Genomic DNA, 18435 nt, shown 5'->3' with positions numbered 1-18435 from the left:
AGATCCTCCTGCCTCCAACTCCTAAGCCGTTGGCATTACAGCATGCGCCATTGTGCCTGGTCTGGACTGGCTTGAAATCTTTTTATTATTATTATTATTATTATTATTTTGTAGTTGTAGATAGACAGCATGCCTTTATTGTATTTTTTTTTAATGTGGTGCTAAGGATCGAACCCAGTTCCTCATGCATGCTAGGCAAGAACTGTTCCACTGAGCTACAGACTCAGCCCTTTAAATCTTTAACATAATGTTTTCAAAGTTACATATAACAACTGAGATCAAATTCCTCTTTACATTACCTACCAAAAGAACATTCATGACCAATTACAGCTACAAAAGAGCAAACAAGTAGTTTTGGATTATTCTTGACCATTACATTACCTACCTACATTCTTATATCTTTGGTAGGTAATGTAAAGAGGAATTTGATCCCAGCTGTTATTGGGCCTGTGCAACTTTGCCCACTAGGTGTCACTCAGTACTCATCTCTCTATAATCCTCTGGGGCTTTTCTTCCCAATTTCTATCCATTGTAGAGGAGTGGGGGTAGGAAGGTTCCTGAAAATTATACCCAAAAGAATAACTCAAGACATAGAAGATCCTGAACCTCCACTGTTTAAAATATTCCAGTGGCTTCCTTTGCCATCTAAGCTCTGTTAAGGATTTATTTATTTATTTATTTTGCCCAAGGAGTCAAACACAGGACCTTTCACATGCTAAGCAAGCCCTCTACCACTACTTCCCCAGCCCTTTTTATTTTTTATTTTGAGACAGTCTCACTAAATTGCCTAGGCTGACCTTGAACTTGCAATCCTATTGCCTCAGCCTCCCAAGTAAATTGGGATTACAAGCATGTACCACCATGCCTGGCTAGAATCTTTTTTTTTAATCTATAAATATGATGATCTAGTCTCTTGTCTCTCACTTTTCTTCTCATTTATTCTGCTGTAGTGTCTACTTCACTGGCTTCCTTCCCTTTTATCTAATACACCAGGTAAGATCTCACCGTAGCACCTTTGCATTTCCTGTTCCTTTGCCTCAGAGAATCTTTCTTTGCTCATATTGGTTTGTGTGCGTGTGTGTACCAAGGATTGAACCCAGTCCTTTTTAAGACAGGGTCTTGCTAAGTTGCTATGGCTGTGTGTGTGTGTGTGTGTACACATCAGGGATTGAACACATTCCTTTTAAATTTTTGAGAAGCTGGCTTTTTTATTATTATTATTTTAATGGTACTGGGGAATTCATGCATGCTAGGCAAGCTCTCTACCACTGAGCCTACATCCCCAGCCTTTTTTATTTTTTTGACATAGGGTCTTACAAAGCTGCTGAAGCTGGCCTCCAACTTGGAATCCTCCTGCCTTGGCTAACAAACACCTATAATCCCAAGTAGCTGGGATTTGAATCCCATCATGCTCAGCTCTCTGTACTAATTTTTATTACTTGCCTTCTTTTTTTTTTTTTTAATTCTTAAGCTTAAGTGGATACAATTTCTTTATTTTACATTTATATGGTGCTGAGGATCAAATCCGGTGCCTTGTGCATGCTAGGCGAGCACTCTACCACTGAGCCACAACCCCAACCCTGCTTCTTGTTTCTTATATGCAGTTCCTATTACAATGTAAAATCCATGAGGTTCTGGACTTTATTTTGTTCTCTCTTGCATCTCCTGGTATTGCCTAGATATAATAATAGGCACTCAATTATAGTTGTATCTTTTTCATCAACAAGGGTTTATTTGTAATTGCCAATTTATATTCTCTCAAGATATGCAAGTCTCATAAATGTTGTTCTCTCTTGCATCTCCTGGTATTGCCTAGATATAATAATAGGCACTCAATTATAGTTGTATCTTTTTCATCAACAAGGGTTTATTTGTAATTGCCAATTTATATTCTCTCAAGATATGCAAGTCTCATAAATGTATTTTCACCCTGCCACAGGAACATTTCTTCTCACTAGCATATTTTTTTGTACCAGGGATTGAATCCATGGGCGCTTGACCACTGAGTCACATCCCCAGCCCTTTTTATTTTTTGAAACAGGGTCTTACTAAGTTGTTTAGGGCTTCACTAAATAGTTGAGGCTGGCCTTGGTTTATTGATCTTTTTGCCTCAGCCTCCCAAACCACTGGGATTACAGGCATGCCCCATGTCCAGCTCATCTTTTGATTTTTGCTGGGATCCTTTTCACTTTCTTATATTTCCATGTCTTGACCTTTATTATGGTTTGATGAACATCAACAGTATTCAGATGTTTAGACTTAACTGAAAAGTAGTAAATGGTCTTGCTCTTTAGAGGTTTTACCATTCTGTGTCGAGGTACCAGTGGAAATTTCAGCTGCTTTCAGCATAAAAGCAACAGGGCAGAAAAAAGACAAAGGACTTGATTGGAAACTAGAACCATTACTCATTCGTGACATCCTGACTTTCAGACAATTACTTTCCTAAACTCTTTTTTAGTAATAAAATAGAATATAATACTGTAGTATTTTGTTGTAATCTTGCTTATGCACCTGAAAAAATTCAAGAGAGTTCCATTTTCATTTTTTCTGTCCTGTTCTCATTACTTGTCAAAATATCCTAGATATTTTAATATTCCATCACCCAAATTATGTCTTGTCTGATTACTTCTTACATCCAGAAATAGCACAAACTTTTTTGTGTGTGGAATCATATAATTGGATTTAAAAATTTTTACTTATTTTTATGTGGTGCTGAGACACAACCCTACCATGTGATTGGATTTTTATTCAGAAAACGTGATTGTAATGTATAAATTCTATACTATTAATATTATATATGAAAACAGGGATTGTCTTTGCATCTCTCATAGTACCAAACATGTGCAAAATAGGAACTCTAATGAATATACAGAATGGAATAAAAGAGCCTCATTTTTTGCTTAGTGACAGTTTATTCTTGACTTAGTTGAAACTTTGTTTCTAAACCAGTCTTTTACCCTGGTTCTTTTAATTCTTCCCATGTAGTTCAGTATACAGAATCCAGACGCTCTTGATAACTTTATTTCTAGTCCCAAATCTTTTCTACCCACAGAATGACAGGGTGGCCACACAGTTGATTGTAAGCATTCGTGTACAAGGAGACAAACGTCTCAGCAGCCTGCGCCGTTGCTGTGCCCTTACCCACTATGATGCTCACAAGATGAGCCACGATGCTTTTGCTGTCATCAGAAACTGTAATACTTCCGTAATCCAAACTGAGTGGTGAGTTGTGTTTTTTTTTTTTTTTCCCTAAGTCTCTTCTGAGAAAGAGACTTATCCACTTATTCCGTCTTGGCTCTAAAATTAGTGGGCATCCAAACTCTCATCTGAGGTAGGCTCCTTATGACTCAGATTAGCAACACTTATTAGAATATACTTGGGAACTTCTCTCTCAAGTACTTGGTTGTCCCATCTTTTTTTTTTTGGGCGGGGGGTACTGGGGATTGAACTCAGGGGCACTTGACCACCGAACCACCTCCTCAGCCCTATTTTGTATTTTATTTAGAGACAGGGTCTCACTGAGTTGCACAGCACCTTGCTTTTGCTGAGGCTGGCTTTGAACTCGTGATCCTTCTGCCTCAGCTTCTCGAGTCACTGGGATTACAGGCACATAGCACTGCACCCGGCTGCTTAATTGTTCCATTTTTTTTAAATATTTATTTTTCAAGTTTTAGGTGGACACAATATCTTTATATTATTTTTATGTGGTGCTAAGGAGTTCCTCACACATGCCAGGAGCACGCTACCACTTGAGCCACATCCCCAGCCCTGACTGTTCCATGTTCCATCTTAAAAGCAGCTTTTGTATTTAAGAAAGTGACTTTGGTTTATTGATTATCTATAACACCCCAATTTAGCTGCAAGCTCCACTGGTGTTATATCAAAGGTCATATTCATAATAAACTTCCTTTGTCATTAAGTATAGCCAAATAGATGATAATTTTCAGGATTGGAATCCTTATTAAATATAGCCTATTAAATACAGTTAAATTTATTTACAGATGTACACTAAGATTATAAAAAAATAACATTTATCATTAAGTTATCTAAATATATTGCACTGCTATTGTATGTATAGATCTATAATTTGTTGGAGGGGTCTCTAAAATTGGAGTTTTTTAAAGGAATAATTGAATAGTTACACAGAACCAAATGATAATTGTTGTACTACTTTCATATGAAACCTTATTTGAAAGTTGACAAACCATAACATACTCCTCTCACCAATAATGTGAAAATTATTGAACAGGGAGGCATCAACATTATCTGAGATGGTCCCAAAGTATGAAATCTGAAGATAGTGAGATTTCATCATAATAACTTTAAAATAACATTTATTCTTTGCTTCATTGAGGATCGAATCTGTACATACAACTGTGCCTCATGTTCTGAAATACAGCTCATGAAAATTTTATTAAGGTAATTAGATATAATGAAGAACTTTATGACAGGAATTTCCTGAAATGTTGAGACTGGGATTGGTAACCAAAAGCAGTTGTAGAATTTCATTCTGGAAAGTCTGTCTGGGTTAAGAAATGCCCTATTTAGGGGCTGGGGTTGTGGCTCAGTGGTAGAGTGCTTGCCTAGCATGTGTGAGGCCCTGGGTTCAATTCTTAGCACTGCATATAAATAACTGGAAAAAAAAAAAAAATATATATATATATATATATATTTAAAAATAGAAGAATGGGCATGCTTTTAATCCCAGTGACTTGGAAGGCTGAGGCAGGAGGATTAAAAGTTCAAGGCTAGCCTCAGCAATTTAGTAAGAACCTGCCTCAAAATTTAATTTTTAGGGGCTGGGATGGTGGCTCAGCAGTAGAGCGCTCGCCTAGCATGTGCGAGGTCCTGGGTTCGATCCTCAGCACCACATCAAAAAAAAAAATAAGATATTGTGTCCAACTACAACTAAAAAATAAATATTTTTTTAAAAAAAATTAATTTTGGGCTGGGGTTGTGCCTCAGTGGTAGTGCGCTTACCTGGCATGCATGAGGCACTGGGTTCGATTCTCGGCACCACATACAAATAAATAAAATAAAGGTCCATCAACAACTTAAAAAAAAAAAAGTTTTTAAAAAGGACCGCGGATGCTGGATATAGTGGCATGTAGCTAGGGAGCCTGAGGCAGGGGGATCACTAATTCAAAGCTGGCTTCAAAGATTTAACAAGGCCTTAAGCAACTTGGTGAGATCCTGTCTCAAAATAAAACATAAAGGGCTGAGGATATTGCTCAATGGTTAAGCACCCCTGTGTTCAATCCTTGGTATCCACCTCCCCCCAAAAAGACTGGGGATGTAGTTTAGTGGTAAAGTATTGTGGTTCAATCCCCAATACCCCAAAATGAATGAATGAATAAATAAAAACATGCGAATGTCTACAAAGCTTACTTTTCAAGTGTTTCTAGTCTGAATATTCTAAAGCATTTCATTTGTTATTCTGAATAAAATTACTTGCCCCAACCCCGAATTATAGCAACTTTTGCAGCTGTCTTATAAAATAATAGGAACCAGCTAGGTATTAAGGTGGTCCCAGACAAGCAATATCAGCATCAGCTAGGAAACTAGTTAAAATTAGCAGAAATTCTCTGTTCATCCCAGGTACTATGTTAATACAATATATAATAAAGTTTGAGAAACACTCAACATTAAGGAATAACTTCCTCTTGTGGCAGAACTAGAATACCAGTCCCTTATGAATTGAATCTACATAAGCTCTGAAAATAGTGACCTGTCGTTAATCTCCTTATTCTTTTCCTTTGTATACAGGTCCCCTCCACTCACAATGCTTTTCCTCTGTGCTACCAAATTCTCTGCCTCTACATCTTCATCTTGCACAGACATCACCATGTTCTTGAGCGGCAACTCAAGCTCTCTGCCAAGGATGCCAGTTACCGGCTCAGAAGCTAAGACCCAGGGAAGTGGCCCAGCAATGACAGCCACTAAGAAAGCAATTACCTCTCTGGAGTCATTCTTCCAAAAAGCTGCAGAAAAGCAGAGAGTCAAAGAAGCTTCATTTTCATCTTTTAATGCTACTACTCAGGCCCCCATGAGCAATTCACCATCCAAGCCCTCATTTTTTCAAACGCGTCATACTACAGGAACCGAGTCCTTCTTCAAGCAGAAAAGTTTGCTTCTAGAGCAGAAACAGCATATTAATTCTTCAGTTTCTTCCCCTCCACAAAACCCACAGTCCAACTTTAAAGGGTTAACAAATCATTTCCCAGCAGAATATTCAGATGTTGTCCCTGTTTGTAAAGGAGCATTGAAGCTAGACTCCTCCAAAGAAGTTTCTACAGAGATTGATTTAGCCCAGAACAGCTCAAATATCCTTACATTTTTAGCTTCCAAGTCTGTGGAGATGACCCCAAAGGTAGCTACCACCCCTAGTCTTCTAGCTGCTGAGGACCAAGTGCCCTGTGAGAAGTGTGGCTCCCTGATATTAGTATGGGAGATGCCAGAACATATGGACTATCATTTTGCAGTGGAGTTGCAGAAATCATTTTTGCAGCCCCATTCCTCAAAGCCCCAAGTTGTTTCTGCTATGACTCAAAGCAAAAGAAATTCCAAGAGCCCTTTGTCCTCCAGTAATAAACGCCCCAGGCCTGAGGGCATGCAGACATTGGAATCATTTTTTAAGCCATTAACACATTAGTGCTGCCCTCAGGCTTACTGAATGAATTTAATATTTTATCCACTGCCTGAAAGGTGCAAGTAAGGAAATCCATAACAATGAAATTTTTAGTTTAAAAAATAATTATGTTAGGTACTGGGTTAAGGTCCTATCTCTTCAAATGGGATTTTAATCCCATTGCTGATAGAACTGTGAACATCCTAACTTGGGAGGCTGAGGAAGGAGGATTACCAATTTGAGGTGAGCCTCAGCAATTTAGCAAGACCCTGTCTCTTTAAAAAAATAAAAAGTGTTGGGGGGGGAGGCCAGGGGATGTTGTAGATCAATGGTAAATAGCCCCTGGTTAAGTTCTCAGTCTCCTCTATCCCCACCAAATTGTAAAAAATTCATCCTTTTTGTTTTTAAGGTGTCACACAGCAAAAAGTGTGTGGGCTTGGAACCTATGAGACCTGATCCCAAACTTCCCTCTGCCTCAATTTCTGAGTATGGCTTTAAGCAAGTTACTTCAGTTCCTCAACTGAAAAACTGAGATAATTACCTTAGAGATTATTGAAGATTTATTTAAAAGATGTTTTAAAGTACCTAATTTAAAAGTGGCACAGAAGGCAGTGTTCCACCTGTAATGGCAGCTACTGGGGAGGCTAAGGCAGGATGATCATAAGCTCAAGACCAGCCTCAGCAATTTAGCAAGACACTGTTGCAAAAAATAAAAGGGGTAGGGGATATAATCCCCTGAGTTCTATTCCTGGTACCACAAAAACACAAACACACCCCCCCACACACACACTGGCTTAAAAAGAAACTAAGTAAAAATGGTTAAAAAAAACAAAACTGGCCTTAATCCCAGTGATTCAGGAGGCTAGAGCAGAGCAGGAGGATCACAAATTCAAAGTCAGCCTTAGAAACTTAGTGAGACCCTTTCTCAAAAAATGCTATAATCCCAGGGGCTCAAGGCTGAGACAGGACTGGAAGTTCAAAGTGGGTCTAAGCAACTTAGCCAGGACCAGAAATTTAAAAAAAGGGGTGGGGGATTGGGGCTGAGGATGTGACTTAGTAGTTAAGTGTCCCTGGGCTCAATCCCTAAACCAATCCAAAATCTTCCTACCTTTGCAACAGTTCAGAGAATGCTTGAGGGCTTAAAACCCTGAAAGTGGTAACTAGTTTAGGGAGGGTTCTTCATATAAAAGCTGCTAGATTACTACCTAATTTCATACAAGTAAAGCTATTAGCCTATTTTAGCTACTGGCCCTTATACCTCTACATTTTATTCTAACGTATAATGAGATTGCTCCTGTGCTAGTTCAGAAAGCCTGTTTGGATAAGTCACAATCAAGACAAGATCATCTCTAGAACCTTGCTATTCCCCAAGAACAGCATCACCAAGAAATAATCAAGACCTATATATTAAGACCTCCCAATGTGTATCATTTTAGAAATGCTGATCTGGAAAATACTAGAGAATATTTCCTTAACACTGAGTGCAAATTTAAGAGGTAAATGCTTGCTTGGGATTTTAGCGTCACTAGTATGTTGATCTCTTCTTATTGAAGTATAAGTGTTTAGGGCTATTATTATAGCTTTTGAACTTGTCCATGCTTATAGTATTGGGGATGGGGTGCTATGAGTCCATCCAGGGCCTTCAACAAACCAGACAAGCACTCTTTCTCTGAGCCACATCCTAGTTCTTTGAGTTTCTCTGATAACAGAAACCTTGAATTGTACATGGAACCAACTGAAAATTATGTGGTAGGTTACGTGGGCATGGGGACTGAACCTAGGGGGTGCACCTACCACTGAGCTACATCCACAGCCCCTTTTTTTTAGACAAGGTCTAAGTTGCCCAGGGTTGGCCTTGAACGTGTCTCAGCCTGCCTCAGCCTCTCAACCTGCCTTAGCCTCTGGAGTTACTGGTGCCATAGCTTACCAAGTACTAAATATTTGTATATACAAATCAACTTATACTTTTTAACTTTTTTTTTAATTAGGAGACTTGTATTTAATTTGTTTGAAAACCACAGGATCTAGCAAGAAACTTTTTTTTCCTTTTCTAAGGGAACTCACAGTAATTCACTGGGTACATTGCTTTTTCTCTACTAGATTTGTAGTTTCTTAAAGGCAGGAATTCTTCACAGTGCCTTGCACATAACAAGTGCTTAATATTCCTTGGTTGAATATATGTTGTGAGAAACTTTAGATCTGACTACCAGAACTGGGACAATAAAAAGTTACAAACTCCTTTAGGATCTGCCTTATACACTTTATTCCCCTAAATGTTCCATTAACATAGCAGAGTGGCTCACTAGTTCCTGGAGATGGATACTAAGTACTGAGACATGATTTTCCAACATTTCCCTTCTTAATCTAGAAAAGATAAGTAAAAACAAGGTGAAGCCTCTTTTTTGCTGTTCAATAGATCAAACTGAATAAACTTTTGTACAGAAATGTAATGTGGTAGAAACTTAGGTTTCATTGAACTTCTACAGGCCCAAGCTAGTGTGTAGGATAGGGGAGGGTGGCTAGTAGATGACCAATAGTAATACTTGCAGCACAACTTGTGTTTTCTTGGAAATCCTAGCCCTAACCCAGTTTGAGAGCAGACAGGCATGCAAAGGTCAGTGCTAGGGGGAGAGCTATATTAAGTTTTGCTGCATATATCCTTTCCTTCCTCACTATCAGCAAATGTGCAAAAAGAAGTAAACACTCTTAGCTCCTGATATAGAAGTTCTTTAACCACAGCCTCTTAGTAACAAGTTAAAAGTATTTTAAGCAGCAGCTGGCCCTGAGTGGTAGCTATTTAATACTCTAGAAGCGGAATGCCACATAGGACCTTGGGCCACATGTATCATTATATTTCTTTGCCAGGGTTAGTGCCCAAATGTAGTCCCTGTTTTCTGCAGTTTATTTTAGCCTTAGGCCCGTTTCTTTACCCACAACATGAAAATATAGAAATAGGAAGAGGGAGTGAGGTTTGGCCAGGTGGCTCCCACAGCTCCAAGAATCTAGTTTAGGTTCTACAAACCTGAAAAGTGTGCCTAATTACTTAACTTGCCAGACACGGTGGTGCATGCCTATAATGCCAGCAACTCGAGAACTGAGGCAGGAGGATCATAATTTAGGCCAGCCTCAGCAATTCAGACCCTGTTTCAAAATAAGAAGGGCTAGAGGGCTAGGGGGCTGGGGATATAGCTCAGTTGGCAGAGTGCTTGCCTCGCATGCACAAGGCCCTGGGTTCAATTCCCAGCACCACACACACACACATACATACACAAAAAAAGAAGGGTTAGGGATGTTGCTCAGTGGTCAAACACCTCTGGGTTCAATCCCCAATACCACCAAAAAAAATAATTTTTTTTTAACCAGCTGGCATTCTAATCTCCAAATCTGATTAAATCTGTCCTTACCACTGAGCTGCTAACAAGTATTGAAGTCTTCAAATATAGTATAGCTGCCTATTTGAGCTGAAAAGCTGTTTAGCTTTGCTTACTCAAAGAACTATGAAAAGCAGGAGAGAACATGGACCCAATGTGTGGGAGAAGGCTGGACACTGTGGCACATGCCTGTAATCTCAGTGGCTTGAGAGGCTGAGGCAAGAGAATTGAGTTTAAAGCCAGCCTCAGTAACTTATTGAGGCCCTGTCTCTTAAATATAAAATAGGGCTGGGGATTGTGGCTCAGTGGTTAAGCTGAGTTCAATCCCTGGTACAAAAAAAAAAAAAAAAAAAAAGACACCAATATGTGAGAGAGGGGAAAAGAATGGCAAATGAGATACAGGATGAATCTTTTCCCCATTCAGGGCTCAGCAATGATAGGGTTTCTCTTGTCTCTAATCCTAGAGAGGAAGCTAACTGTAAGCTGAACCTGTGTCTTAAGCATAAGTACAGTATACTCAATAAAACATTTTTTATTCTGTACAATATATATGTGTACTTAAATACATATATATATATACATATATATATATATATGCAGAGAAACTTCAATCAACAAATCCCTGAGTCCATGGGAACCCAGGACACTAATAAAGGGAAAGGAGGGAGTCCATGCCTAAAGAGTAGGAAATATGGCAACATTTTTCCCTTTCCTCCTGGTTCCCTGCGATAGAGGGAAGGGTATGGTTACTACAAATTACTGAAATGAGAAAGTTTATATGGGAGCAAGAAGTGGGGGTGAGGATGGTAGGATGTGGAACTGTGGGTCAGGTCCCCCAGCCACCAGTCTGGGGGGGAAAAAAACCACTATTTGATGAAAGTCAGATGATTGCAGAGAAAAGGACAAGACTGACATGCAGCTGGCCTTTGGTATGCCAAGTCTTAGCTTGGCAGCCCCACGCCTGGACCAGCACAATAAATAGCACCTGTGGGGCTTATGAGAGGAGCTGGGGAAATGGCCCTTGTGGGAAGAAAGGAAAGGAGATAAAGCTCAGGAACAGGCCTTGGGTCTCAGCACAGAGTGGGAGCACTGCCATTTGCTGTTCCTGTGCCATTTCTTCAGACCCTGGGCCACCAGATGGCCAAGAGCAATGTCTTTTGTCCACAGTCAGGTAGAGATGGGCAACTTACGTGGCCTTGAGAACGAGGTATAGAAAAAGGAGTGCTTTCGAGGACCACCCCAGTTGTGACAATTCCTGAAGTGCAGGGATCATACTGGTGTGTCACAACCAGTCCTGGGAGTGGGGCCAAGGTGGCTGTAGTCAGCTCCCTCCAGTAGACAGGCCATGGAGTTGCCAGGGTTGAGCCAACCAGGTGGGCACACAGCTGCTGAACACTGCCCTGATTTCGGTCTTCTCCCTCAGGACTGCCCCTCCCTGGCCAACCAGGCTTGACACCTCTCCAAAGGTGGCAGGAAGCAAATGGCAGAGAGCACCCTCTCTCCCTAGCCTATTAACACACAAAGCTGCCAACAGGGGGCAGCACGGCCAGAAGTCACCTTATATATTGTAGGGGCAGCAATAGAGCTGTCACTGCCTGGAGGATTCAGAAACCCATGTTGGCCTGGGCTTCTCCTGCTGTAATGGCTTGCACATCAGTGACATGGCCGATGCCCTTGGTAACACCCTCCCGGAACAGCAGTTTGGCGCCCACCTTCAGGTACTCTGGGTGTTTCAGGAAGCGGAAACGTACAACTGCCTTCTCCCCTGTCCGCAGCTTGTCCTGCAGCAGATAAGCAGTCACTGCCCTGGCCAGTGCCTCCCATCCCATTCTCTACTAGCATTGGCTCTCCACCCTCAGGACCTCTGGGTGGGCTGCTTCCCACCCTAAGTAAGGCTTTTTTGTTCCCTTCATGGGATCAGGGAGCTCTGCCAAGTCTGAGATTGGGCCTCCCTCCCTTCTGGAGGGAGAATTCTTAACTTTTCTCTGGAGAAAGGGAGGCATGACTGGGTCCCTCTCACCTTGGCATGGATCTTTTCCACCACTGCTGTCTGACGTACGTTGCCCACATGTACTGTCACTTGGAATCCTCGTCGGAAGGTGGTGGCATGGAACAGTAGGACTATCTCTGCCTCGAACACTGAGCAGATGGTGGGATTCATCTCGGGGCTCACCATCACCATGCCCTGGGGAGGCACAGTCCCCAGGCCCAGGAAGGGCAGATCTAGCATTAGACTCACCCTTTCCAGCCCTCCCAACCTCTTTACAGCTCCTGAATTTCCTTTTCTTTTACATGACTCCAAACACATAGACCTCACAAGATAATATTTCAAAATCTCCTTTTGGTAGGTACTCTTATTTACCTCTAACCCTTCAAAGCTTTTTATGTTTAATGTCCTGGACATTCACTTTGCACAGTGATTCAACTTAGTGATCTGCTCTTCATAAGGATTCTAAGCCATTTTCATACAGTCTGTATAATAAACAGACCTTAAGCTTCTTGGGTTAAGAGACCATGTTTCCTTTGTGTTTCTCTGAAGCACTCTAGAAGGGAGTTCCTTACTCATTAGCCAGACCAAGGCACTTCTCTGTGCACTCCCTCTCCATCCCACTCACACACCTCACCTTGCGAAGCAGTGCACGGTCAAAGTCCCCAAGGGCCAATGTAGCAGCCTGTCCAGCTCGCAGCACACGACAGGCAGAGCGGTTGCGCTGGATGCTGCACACTCTCAGCTCCAGGAAGCAGCCATCATCTGTGGGGCCAACCACCAGCTGGTCCCCCTCACGGCAAATCCCACTGCAGCCCAGAGGGAAGGTGGCACAGTGTCAGCGTAGGTCTCTTACTTCTCTGCTAGAGACACCCAGAGCAATTTTTCCCTTCTGGGGTTGAGTCCCTCAAGTAAGGGGAAGGAAATCCTAATTTCAGATTTGGAGATAGGAGCGATGACTTCCTTGCCTGGTCCTTAGTTCAGACAATGAAGGCTAATGCCAGAAAAGGTCAGCAGTGACATCTGGCAGAGAGGTGCCTGCTGGGTTGGTAACACTGAACACCTGATCCCTGAAAGAGGAAATTATTCTCTTGGGTTTCACCCTCTGCTTTGCAAAGAGTCATTTTCTCATTTCATACTTTTGAGATGAGATCAGTTGAATACAGTCTAGATTTCTTCCTGGGGCCCATGACACATCTCACTCAGGGGTCTGGAGATTCCCAGCATGCAGGAATAAGCCAATAGACTAGCTCCTGCCAGTACTTCTGAGAGTGAAAGCCTAATTTGCAAACAAGCGTATCTTGTAGATGGGCTCTGTTCAACTCTAGGATCTCCTCCTTTGGGCCGGGATGTCTCCAAGTACAGGAGCATGTGAGGGCTGAGTGGGGTGGGTAGCAAACAAGGCAATTCACCTGGAAAGTGTCCCTCCAACAACAGTCCCCACCTCTGGCACTGTGTAGATTTCATCCACCTGGAGCCAAAGAAAACTATCAATGTCCTCCTAAGTAGGGCTAGCAGGTCCAGCTTCTCTGAATAGGCTCTGGGACTGGTCAGAACTGGCCCCTTCCCCCTAACCCCTTCTACCTGTTTATTTGGCCAACTACCTGAAATTCCGTCAACTGCTGCATAAGCTCCTCCTGTTCTTTGCTGTTGGTCAGGGGAGGCAGGATATTCAGGAAGACTTTAAGGAGATCCAGACTCTCTCCAGACACGCTGGACAGTGTGAAGATAGGGGTGACACTATGGAGAAAGAGATGGAATGGGAAGACGAGGGAAGTCCAGAAGGCAGAGGCCAGGGGCCCACACATTGAAAGGTGAGCTTTTGTCTGGACAGCTGAGGGGCCCTCTCTTCTGGCTGTGAGCAAGCCAAGGAATATGACATGTGAAGCCCAGCCCCCGGCTCAAGGGAGACAGTAAATGTCTATAGGATTCTAGGCATCAGTGAGACTCCATGTTGGCATAGTGGAAGGGCCAATCCCTTTAAAAAGACTTCCTCCCACAGTCCCAAATTGAAAAAGTCAGAGAACTGAGCAAGAATCCATCTGGCTCTGGAGATAAGACACCATGTTCCTGGGCCCTAAAGCATTCTTTCCCATGAATCAGGGCTTTAAGATGAGGCAGGCTTACTTGGGTGACTGGGCAAACTGCTGAGCAGCAGTGACAGCATCATCCTCAGAGGTAACCAGCATGGGGACCTTGTGGCAGCCCGGCTGCTTGAGGACCCGCTCTAGCTGGCGTACTGTCCTCTCTACTGTAGTTTTGGCACATAGGTCCACCTTGCTGACCACGATGAAGAAGGGCACTTTCAGGGCCAGGGCCAGTCCCAGATGTTCCCTTGTGGTGCCAGCTGTCTCAAAGAAGGCAGGCAGGAGGATAAAAGAATGAGAGTATAGGAAGAAGGAGAGGGAAGAGAAGAATCAGTGCTGGCTCCCAAAGTGGGAAAGTCAGCACCCCCTTTCCCTGCCCAAGACCTCTTACCAATGCCAGTATTGGCACTGACGAGGAGCAGGGCACAGTCAGGGCAGTAGGAGGTGAGGCCAAAGATGGTGGTGTGCAGATACTTGTGGTGGCCTGCCAGGTCGATGAAGGTGATCATCTTGGAGCTGCTCTCACAGATCTCTTCTGCGGTCCGTGAGTCGCTGTAATTCACCACCTAGTCCAGGGCCCAGGGCTCTCAGTGCCCCCTGTGAGCCTCCCCAGCCCTTTAAGAGTTGCCAGGACCTAAACCAGGATTAAGGTGGCCCTGCCTCTTAATCCTGAGCCCCATTTTCTAATTAGTTCAGTTGATTCCCCATTTGTTTTCTAAGAGAAAAACTTGTTCAGTGCCCTCAGGGCCTTCATCTATACTATTACAAAAAGTCTCCACACTCAGCCCCCAACCTCTGTCCTTCACCTCTACCATCCCATCTCAGAGTCTGGCCCCACTGGGTCCCGTTGATCCCATGCACCTCTCCCTTGCTGTTAAAGCCCAGGATCTCGAAGCTGATACTGGAGGTTCGGCCAGACTGAATCTCATGCAGGTGTCGGAAAAGGTTGAGCCGGGCCCGGCCCCGCCCGTTGTCCAGCTCTCCCTGGGTCAGGACTCCAAGCAGGGTTGACTTCCCTGAGTCCACATTCCCCAGGACAGCCACACGGAGGTCTAGGAACTGTGGACAAATTGTATTAGGTAAGGGTTCCAATCCCTTTCTCACTGAAGCCTAAGTCAAGGGTGGTGATGCTCCTGTGGAGCAACAGAATGATCTGGATGCCAGGATCCCAGGCCAGGAAAAGCCTGCCACCACAGGGCTCTCCCAGGGAGTATGGGCATGGGGGCTGAAAGGACACAGGCTCACCTGTTGGTTGTCAGGAACCTTTCGTACCAGCACCTCAGTGATCTTCCGGGGCATGTCACTATCATAATCCACTTCTCGTTCCCGGAGAACAGTGATATCTGCTCCAACCCTGTCACGCAATGCCACAGCTGCCATACTTCACAGATACTCCCTGCATACTAGCCTGGCTCTAGACCAACAACCTTCCTACACCCCCCGCTACACACACACAGAGCTCCTAATACCTTATTGTACTTTCTACCACCCTCCAATTTATCCTGTATTCATGGCTCTTCTAAAACAACCAAGTAAACATCTTAAATCAAGGAGCAAAAATGCCCTTTGTCAAGAGACCACTGTAGAAGGAAAGCCCATCTTGGCCCCTGAGGTCCTGGGTAACTGCCTATGTGTGGGTCCTCCCCAGAGTTAGGTAAAGGAGAACTGAGGAAGAGGGGGAAGCATACTTCTCTGCCATCCGGTGCAGGGTCTTGAGGGAGGCCCGCATCTCCTCCTCTGCCAGCCCCACCAGCAGCCCATTGTCCTCAACCCCAATCTGGTAGACAGCCTCACCACGTCCCTCCTGGAGACGCCACTTCATTTGTGTCACCAGATGCTCAAAGCGGTACTGGGATGGATTCACCAGCTTCAGCTAAGGGGCAGATGGGATATCATGAGAAGGTAAAAATCAGAGGTGTTCCTCATAAACCTCATGGTACCCACCTGTCCTGCCCCAAGGACTAGGACCTTCCCTTCCCACCTAAACCTCTTTCCCTTGGTACTTAACAGTGAGTCCCCCTCCAACAGAAATGAGGTAGAGACTTTACCCAAACCACATTGCTAAATTGCTAAAGAACATGAAGTTGGAAGGATCTCAGATTTCAATGACAAGGGCAACCTACCCCACCATCTGCTCCTCCCCAGCCTAAGACTCACTTTATATTCGATGTTTCCATCTTCAGCCTGAAAAGAAGCAGGGAGCAGTTACTATACGCTGTCCAGACTGAATTCCCACTTTTCCCTCCATTCTCTCTAGGCCCAGGCAGAGAGAGCAGGAAGCCCCAGCAGCATCTGCTTAGGCAAGGACCTGAGAAAGTCAGTGGCAGACAACTCCTCAACCCAACCCCAAGTGACCCCTCTGAAGGAAAGGCCTATTAAGGACACAGCAAATCATCCATTTAAGCAAAGAACAAAATTCTGGAGTCCTTTCCTCTTTCACTCACTGGCATGATGCTCTTCTTGGATGCAAGATCAACCCATACTTCTCCCCAGGACATAAAACTACTACTTCCTGTTCTCTAGGTTTTCCTCTGTGTACAGGGTGCTGCTGCTTCTTTTTTCCTCAAGGCTGAGGATTGAACCCAGAGGTGCTCTACCACTGAGCCACATCCTCAGTATTTTTTTTCTTTATTTTTGAGACAGGGCCTTGCTAAGATGCCAAGGTTGGCCTTAAACTTGAAATTTTCCTGCCTCGGCCTCCTGAAGCTGGGATTACAGGTATGCACCACCATGCCTGGCTTGTTAAAGCCTTTCTTTGCCACTGATCTGGGAGACACCATTTCCTTCCTGCCCTCCCTCTCAGCTGATGTTACCAAGTGTAAGAAGCTGCAAGAGGTTCTGGACCAGGGCCAAAGGGTGAGCTCATCACTGGTCACTACAAGTGGAATAAGAAAGAAAGCCCCAGGTATGAGAGGTGCAGAACTCCAAAAATGGGGTTAAGACAAACAAAAGAACTTAGAAAATGTAATAAAGGGGACAGGCTCCATAAACTTGACTCCCTATGGCTCATGCCTCCTGTCCGCTAATCCTCATGCCTCAGTTGAGGTGAAATCCGGAATATTCCCTCTTCCAGGTGGTAGCACAGCACAGAAACATCCTTTTGCCTGAGGCTTCTCTTCTCCAATGCAAAAGGTTATGGATTTTGCCTGTTCTGTCATTCTCAATTTCTACACTCCTCCTCTTTCCTTTCTGTATCATTCCATCCCTTCAAGGCCCTAACAGGTGGTCTTCACCTATAATCTCCATCCCATGGAGTATAAGGGAGATTTTCCCCATCAATAAAGATCTTCCAGAAATCTTTTTATCATTTTGCTAGAGATGGAGAATTAGGAAGGCTGGCATCAGAAATGTGGCATAAAGATAACAATCTAGACCAGTGGTTCTCAAAGTATGCTCCCAGGTCCAGAGCATTAGCATCACAAGGGAACTGGTAAGAAGTACAAATTCTCAGGTCCATCCCTCACCTATTGAGTCAGAAATTCTAGGAGTGGAGCCAGCAATCCTGGTGACTCTGGTGCACTAAAGTGTGATAACCACTGATTTAGGCTTTTTTCCCTGGGCCCTCCTATCTTGAGAGGTAGGAACAAAGTAGTCACTTTCTGACATAAGAACAGATGGTGCCTGTGTGTGAAGGTTCTTCCCTGTCCCCACCCTGTCATAGGACAGGCAAAGGGCAGAGGACGAAGTCTAACTGTTGTCTGGTTTTATGTGTATCTATACTGAGGGATACAGAGGGAATGTATTGCTCTTTTCCAGGCTACTCCATTCCTCCCTGCGCAACAAGTTTAGAAAAAGTAGTGGTTATTCTGCCTGCCTCCTCGTTCCAATTGCAGCACAGGCAAGCGGGTGGGAACGTTCTACCCTCCTCTTCCCAGGGGGATGGGATCCCCTTTCCCCATTTCTCCTTCTGGGGTAATCGAGGTAAGCACTCTCCCGGAGGGGACGTGAAGTCTCTAACCTCCTTCCTGGGGTCCCGGGACCGGAAGGAGCGGTTCTTTTTCCCTACCCCTTCTCTCTGGGGTCTTGACACCCGAAGGGGGGCCAATTCTCTGTCCCGCCTCCCTAGAGTCCCGATACGGGAGGAGTAGTTTCCTCTCGCCCAGTCACTTCTTAGGGGCTCACCTCGGGGGGCAGGTACGGGGGGTTGTTGGCTTTGCTCCCTCTGTTTCTTCCGTTCTTCTTCTTACCCTTCGGGCCCCCGCAGCCGCTGCTGCCGCCGGCCCCCCTAGCCTTGAGGGTTCCACCCATAGCCGGGCCCCCTCCGGGCCGGCAGCAGCCGCCGAACAACTCAGATACCCGCGAGTCCATCCGCCGCTGCCGCCAGCCCCCCGCCCGACCCCTCCCCCCTGCCACCACCACCGC

The 18435-nt window shown here is 44.2% G+C and overlaps 2 protein-coding genes across 5 annotated transcripts in view; one reads left to right on the top strand and one right to left on the bottom strand.

Annotated features, from left to right (window-relative positions):
- Positions 1-10517, top strand: part of Polh (DNA polymerase eta) — a 36319-nt gene extending 25802 nt beyond the window's left edge. For all 3 annotated transcript variants that reach the window (XM_076858657.1, XM_076858656.1, XM_076858655.1), the window contains exons 10-11: positions 3053-3222; positions 5767-10517. In XM_076858657.1, coding sequence (XP_076714772.1) covers positions 3053-3222; positions 5767-6652 — 1056 coding nt within the window. In that variant the 3' untranslated portion in view covers positions 6653-10517. The remainder of the gene's footprint in view (positions 1-3052; positions 3223-5766) is intronic.
- Gtpbp2 (GTP binding protein 2) lies at positions 10507-18399 on the bottom strand. 2 transcript variants are annotated; one of them, XM_076858659.1, is made up of 12 exons: positions 18196-18399; positions 16231-16257; positions 15762-15946; positions 15319-15427; positions 14935-15132; positions 14465-14639; positions 14114-14333; positions 13591-13726; positions 13399-13457; positions 12624-12795; positions 12020-12184; positions 10507-11780 (listed from the first exon to the last, which is right to left on the bottom strand). In XM_076858659.1, exons 1-12 carry the CDS (start codon positions 18379-18381, stop codon positions 11604-11606), a joined length of 1809 nt encoding a protein of 602 aa, XP_076714774.1. In that variant the 5' UTR covers positions 18382-18399; the 3' UTR covers positions 10507-11603. The 2 variants fall into 2 exon arrangements, with proteins under 2 accessions (XP_076714774.1, XP_076714775.1); XM_076858660.1 differs by lacking the exon at positions 18196-18399 and adding an exon at positions 16887-16906.
- Positions 18400-18435: the final 36 nt, after the last annotated feature.

The sequence above is a fragment of the Callospermophilus lateralis genome, chromosome 6, assembly GCF_048772815.1.
Source record: "Callospermophilus lateralis isolate mCalLat2 chromosome 6, mCalLat2.hap1, whole genome shotgun sequence".
Classification (NCBI taxonomy): Eukaryota; Metazoa; Chordata; class Mammalia; order Rodentia; family Sciuridae; genus Callospermophilus; species Callospermophilus lateralis.
Note: the sequence above shows the minus strand (reverse complement) of the source record. Positions and strands in the feature narration are given on the sequence as shown.

Coding starts and splice junctions, on each gene's coding strand:
- Gtpbp2 (XM_076858659.1), bottom strand. CDS start 18,381: ATGGACTCGCGGGTATCTGAGTTGTTCGGCGGCTGCTGCCGGCCCGGA. Junction 15,428..15,761: donor CTGCACCGGATGGCAGAGAA/GTATGCTTCCCC, acceptor ATTGCGTGACAG/GGTTGGAGCAGATATCACTG. Junction 12,185..12,623: donor ACCGTGCACTGCTTCGCAAG/GTGAGGTGTGTG, acceptor GTGCCTCCCCAG/GGCATGGTGATGGTGAGCCC.